The sequence below is a fragment of the Saccopteryx bilineata genome, chromosome 3 (assembly GCF_036850765.1).
Source record: "Saccopteryx bilineata isolate mSacBil1 chromosome 3, mSacBil1_pri_phased_curated, whole genome shotgun sequence".
NCBI classification, from domain to species: Eukaryota; Metazoa; Chordata; class Mammalia; order Chiroptera; family Emballonuridae; genus Saccopteryx; species Saccopteryx bilineata.
In genome coordinates, this window is record NC_089492.1 from 180,766,004 (window position 1) to 180,778,127 (window position 12,124).

General features: G+C 36.3%; 1 protein-coding gene across 4 annotated transcripts in view; it reads left to right on the forward strand.

The window, feature by feature from the left end:
* Positions 1 to 12,124, forward strand: part of DTNBP1 (dystrobrevin binding protein 1) — a 176,393-nt gene that overhangs the window by 37,351 nt on the left and 126,918 nt on the right. For 3 of the 4 annotated variants that reach the window (XM_066268341.1, XM_066268342.1, XM_066268344.1), the window contains one exon: positions 10,266 to 10,326. The exons of the other annotated variant lie outside the window; for it this stretch is intronic. In XM_066268341.1, the coding sequence (XP_066124438.1) occupies positions 10,266 to 10,326 (61 nt within the window). The remainder of the gene's footprint in view (positions 1 to 10,265; positions 10,327 to 12,124) is intronic. 4 annotated transcript variants of the gene reach the window in all.

The following is a 12,124-nucleotide window of genomic DNA, read 5'->3' on the forward strand; positions in this document are numbered from 1 at the left end:
TGGATGTAAGGTCAAGTTGTTTATTTGAGCTTTTTCTAGCTTCTTGAGGTATGCCTGTAATGCTATGTACTTTCCTCTCTGGACTGCGTTTGCTGTGTTTCATAAATTTTGAGTTGATGTATGCTCATTATCATTCATTTCTAGGAATTTTTAAATTTCTTCTTTGATCTCATTGTTTACCATTCATTATTTAATAACATGCTATTTAGTTTCCAAGTGTTTGAGTATTTTTAAGTTCTTCTGTTGTGGTTTATTTCTAGTTTCATGCTATTGTGATCAGAGAAAGTGCTTGATATGATTTCAATCTTCTTAAATTTGTTGCAACCACTTTTGTGCCCTAACATGGTCTATTCTAGAGAATATACCATGAGCTCTTGAAAAGAATGTATATTCTGCTGTTTTAGGATGAAAGGTTCTGAAGATATTTATTAAATGGAGTTGATTTTGTATGTCCTTTAAGTCTGCTGTTTCTTTTTTAATTTTCTTTTTTGAGGATCTATCTAGTGATGTTAGTGGGGTATTGAAATCCCCTACTATTATAGTATTGCTGTTGATCTTGCCCTTTAAATCCATCAAAGTCTGCTTTATATATTTAGGTGCTCCTATGTTAGGTGCATAGATATTTATAATGGTTATATCTTCCTGTTGGATTGCTCCATTTATCATTATGTAGTGACCTTCTTTATCTCTTATTATTGCCTTTGTTTTAAAGTCCATTTTGTGTAATATAAGTATTGCTAACCCAGCTTTTTTTTTCATTTCCATTTGCATGAAATATTTTTTTCCATCCTTTTATCTTCAGTCTATCTGCATATTTTATTTTATGGTGTGTCTCTTTTAGACAGCATATGTATGGGTCCTGTTTTCTTATCCACACAGCTACCTTATGTCTTTTGATTGGATCATTTAATCCATTTACATTTAAGGTTATTATTGATATGTAATTGTTTATTGCCATTTTATTCTTTAAAACTGTATTCCTCTTTTGCTATATTCTTTTTCTTTTTTGATCTGTTTATAACAGGCCCCTTAGCATTTCTTTCAGCCTTGGTTTGGTTGTAGTGAATTCCTTGAGTTTTTTTTTTGTCTGGAAAGCTTTCTATTTCTCTTTCAATTTTAAATGATAGCCTTGCTGGATAAAGTAGTCTTGATTGTAGGCTTTTGTTCTGCATTACTTTGAATATTTCTTGCCATTTCCTTTTGGCCTCAAGTGTTTCTGTTGAGAAGTAGGAAGTTATCGTTATGGGGGCTCCTTTTAGGTGATAGTCTTTTTTTCTCTAGCAGCTTTTAATATTTTCTCTTTATCACTTAGCTTTGGTATTTTAATTATGATGTGTCTTGGTGTTGATTTCTTTGGGTTTCTCTTTAATGGAGTTCTCTGTGCTTCTTGAACATGTGAGATGTTTTCCTGCCTTAATTGAGGGAAGTTTTCAGCTATGATATGCTTGAACAAAGTTCTTTGATATGCTTGAACAAGTTTCTTGTTCTTTCTCTTCCTCTTCAGGAACCCCTATGATGCAGATGTTATTTCTCTTCATGTTGTCACAGAGCTCTCTTAGAGTTTCCTCAGACTTTTTGAGTCTTTTTTTTTAATGCTCTGCTTCCGTGCCTTTATTTATCTTGTCCTCTAACTCGGTGATTCGATTCTCAGCTTTATCCATCCTGCTTTTAATTTTTTCCATTGTGTTCTTTATTTTTGATATTGTATTTTTCATTTTTGACTGACTCTGTTTTTATTATTTCAATGTCCTTTTTTATATTTGCTATCTCTTTACTTAGGTGTTTGTAATGATCATCTATTGTTGTTCTAATATTTTTGAGCATCCTAACAATCGTTATTTTAAACTCTGCATCTGGTAATTTGGTTATATCTGATTCATTCAGGTCCTTTTCTGGGGATTTCTCTTGATTCATTTGTGTTACATTTCTCTGCCTTCTCATTTTTTCTGTGTAAAGGAAGGTTTTGGCCCTTGGAATCCACTGGGTGTGGCCTCTGTTTTCTAGTTATGGTCTGTCTGCAGGCCTGCCACCCCCTCTGCTGTTTCTGGGTAGGGTGTTTGGGTATGGGCGTTGCCGGTGCCTGCCCACTGGGGCTGTTGCTGTGGTTTCCACCTCTCCTTAATGGAAGTGGCAGTGATCAAGTGCTTGGGTGTACAAGCCTTGGTGGCCTTGACCTTTGCCCCACCCCCGTGGGTGGCGTTATGCTTGGCCCTGAGGGCAGGGCCACGCACTTTTGCTCAGCTGAGGGTCTTTGCCTGTTTCCGGGCTTTTGCCTTTCCCTTGCAGGACGATCCTGCTCATGAGACGACTGTAAGCCGTGTTTCCACAGGCCCAGTGGGACTGTGAGCCCACGCTCAGTAGCGGGACTCTGCCTGTTCTGGGTTTTTGGCTCCACCCCTGCGGGAGGAGCCGGCTCCCAAGTCAGGCCACAAGCCTTGGTTCCACGGGCGGGGCAATTCTGCGCTCCGCCCTTGCTCAAGGGCTGGTCTCCACCCCTTCCAGGGTTCCCGCCCTTCTCCCGCAGGCTGGATTGCAGGCTGCCCTCAGCTGGGCTTGACTGCTTTTGCACACCCCCTCCTCCCCAGCCGGGCAAGACTGAGTTCACACTTGGTCCCAGGCGGTGGCCAGCCGGCTTCCACCCTTGCCAACAGAACCATGCTTCCGCGTCCCACCACCGCTCGCCCTCCGGCGAGCCCTCAGCCGTGTGGGTGTGGGTGCTGGAGCTCAGACCCTAACACTCACTACTATAGTCCCGGAAGCTCCCTCCTTCTAAGCGACTCTGCTCTGAGTGCCACGGGAGAGCTTGTTTGGCTGGTGTCCTGCTTCCTTTTGCTGGTATTGCTGTTTCCAGGGGAAATACTCACTTCAGATTTGGGGAGTGACTCATCCCAGGGGTTAAGGTGGCTGTCTCCTAAAATGTTTCTCCCTGTGCCTCCTAGATTACACTTTCTTCCTGCTACTCCTGTCTTCTCCTTTCTCCTCATTCCCCGGAGCCCCCGGTGAGTGGTTTTGAGAGAGGTGTTCTGCGCGGTCCCTTTAAGAAGAATCCTGGGTATGAAAAATCAGTCTCTTTCTCACAAACAGTATCCTGACTTGTTTCCAGCTAAATACTCTCCATATGCCTCTTCTAGGCTCTGGGGCTGCAGGCTGGGGCTTTGTTCCTGGACTCAGGAGAGCCGCGAGTCTCTCCCGGCTGCCATTTACTCCGGGGAGCTGGGCAGCCCTCTCCATGTTTCTGCTTTTCCTACCACTCTCTGTGTGGCTTCTTCAGTGTTCCTTGGTTGAAGAGTCCTCTTAGTTTAGTCCAAAGTTGGTTTTTCCAAATGATAGTCTTAAAATTAGTTTGTAATCCACTTTGGTTCTGGGAGGTGGATGTTGGTATGTCCGCCTACTCCAGCGCCATCTTGTCTTCTCCTCAACACCACATTTTTCAGAATATATCCCCATTGTTAAGTGGCATGTGACTGTATACCATATTTTGTCTATGCATGCATCCACTAATGAAAATGGGTTGCTTCTACCTTTTGGCTATTTTGAATAATGTTGTTATGAACATGGGTGCCCATCTCTCTATTCCAGACTTGCTTTTAGTTTTTTGGAGTATGTACTAGAAGTGAAATTGCTCTGTCATATGGTAATTCTATTTTTAATTTTGTGAAGAACCACTACACTGTTTTACGTAGCAGCTGCACCATTTTACATTCTCACCAGCGTGCACAACAGTTCCGTTTTCTTTGCATCCTTCCCGAAACTTATCTTTGGAGGGTTTTTGTTTGTTTGTTTTGTAAATACTCTAATTGATCTGAAGTGGTATTTCACTGTGTTTTGTTTTGCATTACCTTAATGATTGATGATAAAGATCATCTTTTCCTGTGATTATTGGTCATTTGTACATTTTTACAAAAACATTTATTCAAGTCCTCTGCCCATTTTTGGATAGGGTGGTTGTTTTGGTTGTTGAATTTCAGTTCTTTACACATTCCAGATATTAGTCCTTTGTCCCATATACAGTTTGCAAATATTTTCTCTTTTTCTGTGAATTGCCTTCTTACTCTGTTGGTTGTGTACTTTGATGCACAAAAGTTTTCAATTTTATGATCTAATTTGTCTACTTTTTGTTGTTTGTTGCCTGTGTCTTATGTGTCATATCCAAGAGATCATTGCCAGTTCTAGTAACATGAAGCTTTATCTCATGTTTTCTTCCAAGAGTATTATAGTTTGTTTTTATGTTTGTACTTTTGATCCATTTTCAGTTTATTTTTGTATCTGGTGTTAAGTAAGGGTTCAGCTTTATTCTTTTGCCTTGTATATCCAGTTTTCCAAGCACCATTTGTTGAAAAGACTATCTTTTCTTTATTGAATGGTTTTGTCTCTATATGTGAGGGATTATTTCTAGGCTTTCCATTTTATTGGTCGTATATCTGTTTTGATTACTATAACTCTATAGTAAGTTCCGGAATCAGGAAGTATGAGTCCTCCTTGTTCTTCTTTTCAAGATTGTTTTGGATTTTTAGGGTTTCTTGAGATTTAATATGAATTTTAGGGTGGATATTTTTATACTTCTACCATATGAAATGCCATTGGGATTTTGATAGGGATTTCATTGAATTTGTAGATCACTTTGGATATTAATGAGAACATCCTAACAATATTAAGCCTTTCAATCCATGAACATGGGGTATCATTTCATTATTTTGTCTTCTTTCTTTCAGCAGTGTTTTATAATTTCCTTTTTTATCATTACAGTGTTTCACCTACATCACTAATTCCTAAGTGATTTTTTTGATGCTATTATAAATGAAATTGTTTTCTTTATATATATTTTTTGGATTGTTCATTATGTTAGTATATAGAAGTGCAACTGATTTTGTGTTGTTTTTTTTTTACTTTGCTAAATTTGTTTATTCTAACAGGATTTGTTTTTGTGGAATCTTTTGATAATGTCATCTGCAAACAGATATTATTTTACTTCCCTTTTAATTTGGATATCTTTTATATTTTTTCTTGCCTAATTTCAGTACTATATTGAATAGAATAGCAAATATTCTTTGTCTTGTTCCTGATTTTATAGGAAAAGCTTTTAATGTTGTTATTACATTGAGATACTTTCCCTTTTTACCTGTTTTTTTTTTCCAGTTTTTAATCATGAAAGGTGTTGACTTTTGTCAAATGCTTTTTTAGCATCTGTTGAGATGATCATCTTTTTTTTCCCCTTTATTCTGTTAATGTGGTTGATTTTCATGTGTTGAACTATTATTGAGTTCCCGGGGTGGAAAAAAACCAATTGTTCATGGTATATAATCCTTTTATATGTTGCTGAATTTAGTTTGTTAGAATTTTGTTAAGGATTTTGCATCAGTGTTCATAGGTGATATATGTCTGTAGTTTTCTTATGTTGTATTTATCTGGCTTAGGTAGCAGGGAAATGCTAGCCTTATAGATTAATTAGGAAGTGTTTCTTCCTCTTCATTTTTTTTTTGAAGAAGTTTGAGAAGGTTTAGTATTGGTTGGGGTTTTTTTTAATGTATGATAATTTCAATGAAGCTATTGGAGCTTTTTCTGGAGGGAGTATTTAAAAATTTTATTAAGGTATAATTGAGATACTTTATAAGTTTAAGGTGCACAGCATAATGGTTTGACTTACATTTACTGTGAAATGATTACCATAATAAGTAAGTTATATTAGCATCCATCATCTCATACAATAAAAAGAAAAAGCAGTAAAAAGAAAAAATATTTTTTTGTAATGAGAACCCTTAAATCCTAACAACTTGTATATAATTCAAATTCTAACAACTTGCATATAATTCATACTGTGGTGTTAACTTTAGTTATCATGTTGTACATTACATCCCTAATACTTATCTTAAAACTGGAAGTTTGTGCCTGACCAGGTGGTGGTGCAGTGGATAGAGCGTCGGACTGGGATGCGGAGGATCCAGGTTTGAGACTCCGAGGTCACTGTCTTGAGCAAGGGGTTACTCGGTCTGCTGTAGCCCCACTGTCAAGGCACATATGAAAAAGCAATCAATGAACAATTCAAGTGCCACAATGAGAAACTGATGATTGATGCTTCTCATCCCTCTCCGTTCCTGTCTGTCTGTCTCCCTATCTATTCCTCTCTCTGACTCACTCTCTGTCTCTGTAAAAAACAACAACAAAAAGAAACTGGAAGTTTGTACTTTTCGATCACCTTCCTCCAATTCCCCCTCTTCCTATCCTGCTACTGGTGGTAGCCACAAATCTGATCCCTTTTTCTGTGAGTTTTGATTTTTTTAATGTCCCACATATAAGTGAGATTATACAGCATTTATCTTTCTTTATCTGACTTATTTCATATAGTAGAGTGCCCTCTGTCCATCCATGTTGTCACAAATATCAGGATTCCCCTCATTTTTTTATGGATGGATAATATTTCATTGTATATATATACCACAACTTCTTTATCTATTTACCTGGCAGTAGATACTTAGGTTGTTTCCATGTCTTGGCTATTGTAAATAATGCTGCTATAAATATGAGGATACAGATGTCTTTTTGAGTTAGTGTTTTTGTTTTCTTTGGATATAGTCTCAGATGTGGAATTGCTGGATTATATGGTATAATTAGAGGCTGCACTAATTTACAGTGCCACCAAGAGTACAGAAGGGTTCCCTTTTCTCTGTGTCCTCACCAGCATTTGCTGTCTTGTCTTTTTGTTGATGGTCATTCTAACAGGCAAGATGATATCTTATTGTGATCTTGATTTGCATTTTTCTGATATTTAGTGATGTTAAGCATCTTTCCATGTACCTGTTGGCCCTTTGTATATTCTTATTGAAAAAATGTCTATTCAGTTTTTTTGCACATTTTAAAATTGGATTATTTGTTTTTTTACTATTGATTTGTATGAGTTCCTTGCATGATTTGGAAATGAACTCCTTATCAGGCTCATGTCAAAGAGCATCTTTTCTGTTTTCTTCAATTTTTATGGTTTTATATCTTATATTTAAGTCTTGAATATATTTTGAGTTGATTTTTTGTGAGTAGTGTAAGTTAGGTAGATAGTTGAATTCTTTTACATGTGACTATCCAGTTTTCCCAACACCATTTATTGAAGAGACTGTCTTTTCTCCATTATATATTCTTGTCTTCCTTGTTAAATGTTAGTTGATCTCATAATCTTAGGTTTATTACTGGGTTATCAGTGTGCCATTGATCTAATTATCTGTTTTTATGCTCATACCATACTATTTTAATTATGATAGCTTCATGGTATAGCTTTACATTAGGAAATGTGATACCTCCCTCTTTGCTTTTCTTTCTTAGGATTGCTTTGGCAATTTGGGGTCTTTTGGGATTCCATATAAATTTTAGGATTGTCTTGACTACTTCTGTAAACAATGCCATTGGAATCTTTGATAGCGATTGCATTGACTCTGTGGATGGCTTTTGATAGTATTAACACATTAACAATATTAAGTCTGGCAATCCATGAACACAGAGTTTCCTTTATTTATTTTTTATTTCTTTAATCAATGTCTTGTAGTTTTCACAGTAGAGAACATTCATCTCCTTGGTTACATTTATTTCTAAATGTTTTATTGTTTTTAATATTGTAAATTTAATTTCAATCTTAGATAATTTGTTGTTAGTGTATAGAAGCACTGCTGATTTTGGGGTGTTAATTTTGTATCCTGCAACTTTACTTAATTTGTTGAATAGCTCTAACAGTTTTTTGGTGGTCTTTAGTGTTTTCTATATATAAAATCATGTCATTTGCAAATAGAGACAATTTTACTTTTTTCTTTCCAATTTTGATGCCTTTTATTTCTTACCTGGTTGTTCTGGCAAAGACTTCTGGTACTGTTCTGAATAGGAATGGTGAGAGGGGACAGCCCTTTTTCCTGATCTGAAAGAAAAAGCTTTCAACCTTTCATCATTGAATATAACATTAAGTGTGCTTATCTTGTACTGTATAGCCTTTACTATGTTGAGCTATATTCCTTCTATACCTGATTTGTTCAGTTTTATTATCAACAGATTTTGGTTTTGTCAAATGCTTTTTTTGTGTCTAGTGGAATGACCATATGATTTTTTTCTCATTCTATTAATGTGATATATCACACTGATTAATTTGTGGGTGTTGAACCATGCTTACACCCTAAGTATCAATCCCTTTTGATGATGGAGTATAATTCCTTTGATGTAATACTGAATTTGGTTTGCTAGTATTTTATTGAGAATTTTTGCATCTATATTCATCAGGGTTATTGGTCTCTAATTTTCTTTTCTGATAGTGTCCTTTTTGGACTTTGGGATCAGGGTAATGCTGGCTTTATAAAATTAGTTTGAAGGTGTTCCTCCTTTTTGATATTTTTTGGACAGTTTGAGAAGGACTTACATTAATTCTGTTTTAAATATTTAGTAAAATTCACCAGTGAAGCCATCTGGTCTTAGATTCTTCTTTATTGGGAGATCTTTGATTACTAATTCAACCTTTTTACTAGTAATTGGTTTTTTCAGACTTTCTATGTCTTCCTGACTCAGTCTTGATAGTTTGTATGTTTCTAAGACTTTTTCCAGTTTTTCCTAGGGTGCCCAATATACTGCTTACAAAAATTAGGGAATCAGAGAACGTGCAGATACTCCAGTACTTTCAGCCTTTTGTATAGTGCATTTTCACCAATGAAATAAAAGTTGGTTTTGCATCTTATTTGCATAGTTGAGCAACTTTCTTTGATTTGTCATTTGCTTTTCTGATGTTCTTGTTTAATGAAAAAAAATCAAAGGCTTCTTTTTTTTATCATTTTATATTCATTTTGAAATACTCCCTAATTTTTGTGAGCAGTGTATGTTGGTATATAGTTGTTCATACTAGCTTCTTATGATCCTTTATACTTCTGTGGTATCCGTTAAAATGTCTCCTTTTTCATTTATAATTTTGTTGATTTTGGTCCTTTATTTCTCTTGTTAAGTCTAGCTAAAGGTGTCAATTTTGTTTATCTTCTCAAAGGACCAAGTCATAGTTTGGTTAATCTTTTCTGTTGTTTTCCTATTCTCTACTTTTTATTTCTGCTGTGATCTTTATTATTTCCTTCTTTCTAGCTTTGATTCAGTTTGTTTCTTTTCTAGTTCTTTAAGGGATAGCGTTAGGTTGTTTATTTAGGGTCTTTTTAATGTGGGTGTTTATTGCTATGAATCTCCCTCTTAGAAGTGCTTTTGCTGAATATGTTTTGGCATGTTGTGTTCCCATTTTTTGTTTCAAGGTAACTTTAGTCTTTTTATTTCTTTTCGATGCATCGTTGTTCAGGAGGGAGGTTTTGATTACTGATCCAGTCTCCTTACTAGTTATGGATCTATTCATATTCTCTGTTTCTTTCAGAGTCTGTCTTGGTAGGTTTTGTATTTCTAGGAATTTATTTCAACAGGATTATCCAGTGTTTTGGCATACAATTATCTATAGTACTCTCTTATCCTTTTTATATCTGTAGAATTATTAATAATATGTCCCTTTCTGTATCTAATGTTATTTGAGTTATCTCTTTTATATTTTTATGCTGTCAAAAAGTTTAATTTTATTAATCTTTTTTTTTGTATTTTTCTGAAGTTGGAAACAGGGAGGCAGTCAGATAGACTCCCGCATGTGCCCGACCGGGATCCACCCGGCATGCCCACCAGGGGGCAATGCTCTGCCCATCTGGGGCATTGCTCTGTTGCAACCAGAGCCATTCTAGTGCCTGGTTCATTCTAGAGGCAGAGGCCATGGAGCCATCCTCAGCGCCAGGGCCAACTTTGCTCCAATGGAGCCTTGGCTGCGGGAGGGGAAGAGAGAGAGACAGAGAGGAAGGAGAGGGAGAGAGGTGGAGAAGCAGGTGGGCACTTCTCCTGTGTGCCCTGGCTGGGATTTGAACCCGGGACTCCTGCACGCCAGGCTGATGCTCTACCACTGAGCCAACCGTCCAGGGCTATCAATCTTTTTGAAGAACCAGTTTTTGCTTCCATTGATTTCCTTTATTTTTAAATTATTTAAATTACTATGAGCTCATGGATGTTTAATTTTTTGAGTTGTAACCCATTACTACCATTATTTATTGTATTGCTCGGATTCTTGCAGGTTTGGCATTGGAAATCCTTCAAGTTGACTTGTGTCTTTGTGACATATTTTCATTATTTTTTGAGCTTTTCTTTTCAGACAACATGGGATGTTCCAGGCTCATATTTAGGTATTATTTTTTTAACGTTTTAAAACACTAAAATTTTGAATTAATTTTTGCTTTTTTTAGGTATGAAGATACATGGGCTTCACTTCACAGAAGAGCTAAAGAATGTGCGAGTGCTGGAGAGGTGAAGAATTATTAGCTAATCTTATGCTAGTTTTTAAGAAATTTAATTTGTAATTGTATTAAAATGTTTTTCAGGATATCTGAAATTGAATTTTGCAGTTGATTATGGAACTCCCTAAATAAGGCACATTTTTGTAGCATCTTAGTCAAATATTCAGGCAGAGAGAGTTTGACTTTTATTCCCAAGTCACAAGTAAATACTTTGTTCATTTAGGTATAATTTGAATCTGATGCTTCAATATGCTTTGAATTTGAATCTGATACTTCAATATGTAAGTTATAAAGCATAATTTATTTTACCCACTATTTAAGAATTTCTTATTATTTGAACAAAAGTTTAACTTTGTTCAGTCTACATAAAGTCACTAATTTGCTTAGCAAATAAACATAAAAGTTTTAGGGGGTCATCCTTAGTTCACTTAGAAGAAAACTATTCTTTAGCAGTGTGGATAAAAGTGACTTGTAATTAAAATTATTTGGTACATGTACATAAAGATTTATCAGCCAAGATCAAATACTCTGTGCAATTGATGTCGATCAAACTTTCTTTCTAAAAACATTTTTGTGATTCTGACTTTAAATTAATTTAGACTGACTTTCTTTACCATTTTCCTAAATTAGTGAAGTTGTAATAGTTATGTACAATGGAGTAATACAATGAAATTTAGAAATTAGTGTTTCTTTGAGAAATTACTAAAAAAGGGGTAAATGTAAATTTTTGGCCCTATGGTAGACTAGGTACTTTGAAAAGCTCTGTAGATATAAAACCCTTAAATGCTGGATAGATTTTAAAAAGGTGTTTTCTTTTTTAATGTATTAAGCTCACAAAAATTGAGGGAGATCCTAAAGTGCTGAAAAAAAAATGAAAAGGGAACTAAAATCAGAGTGGCTAAAAAAACAACACACAAAGAAGCTGGGGTAAAATAGTAAAACAAAAGTTTTAGAGGTTTATGGGGATAGGAGACTTTGTCTATGGGGAAATGAATCTGACTCCTGCATAAAGCTCTTGAATTTCTTTTTTTTTAATTATTAAGTGAGAGGAGGGGAGACAGACAGACTCCCGCATGCACCCCGACTGGGATCTACCCAGCAAGCCCCCTACAGGGCAATGCTCTGCACATCTGGGGCTTTGCTCCATTGCTCAGCAACTGAGCTCTTCTTAGCACCTGAGGCAGATACTATGGAGCCATCCTCAGTGCCTGGGGCCAACTTGCTCCAATCAAGCCATGGCTACAGGAGAGGAAGAGAGGGGGGGGGTGGAGAAGCAGATGGGCACTTCTCCTGTGTGCCCTGACCGAGAATCGAACCAGGAACATCCACATGTCGGGCCAACTCTCTACCACTGAGCCAAATGTCCAGGGCCAGCTTTTGTATCTTTGAAGTGGCTACATCCCTCAGTGAAAGATTACAGTAGGGAAAAAATAAAAAATAAAAGCTAATTATTGACAAAAGTAAGAAATAAGGAAACCTGCCTGTCTTTATGACAACTTGGACTAAATATAGTTTCCTTTTTGGTTTTGTTACCATAGCCTTGGCCTCACATGAGTGTGGGGCCCTAATTGATACTTCCTGTATGATGGAGGAACCACTACATAAATAAATGAAGGGCCACAGGGGACTGTGTTTCTTGATACCCATCAGATACAAACACAAATTTTACATGGCTGAAACTTTGTAAGCCTAGGCCTCTCAATATTTCTACAAGTTACTTTCTCACCACCACCTTAGCAAACACACAAATGTATTACCAAAAGTTTGAGAATCACCAGAACCAGAGTAAGATTTAGATCTACAAAGAA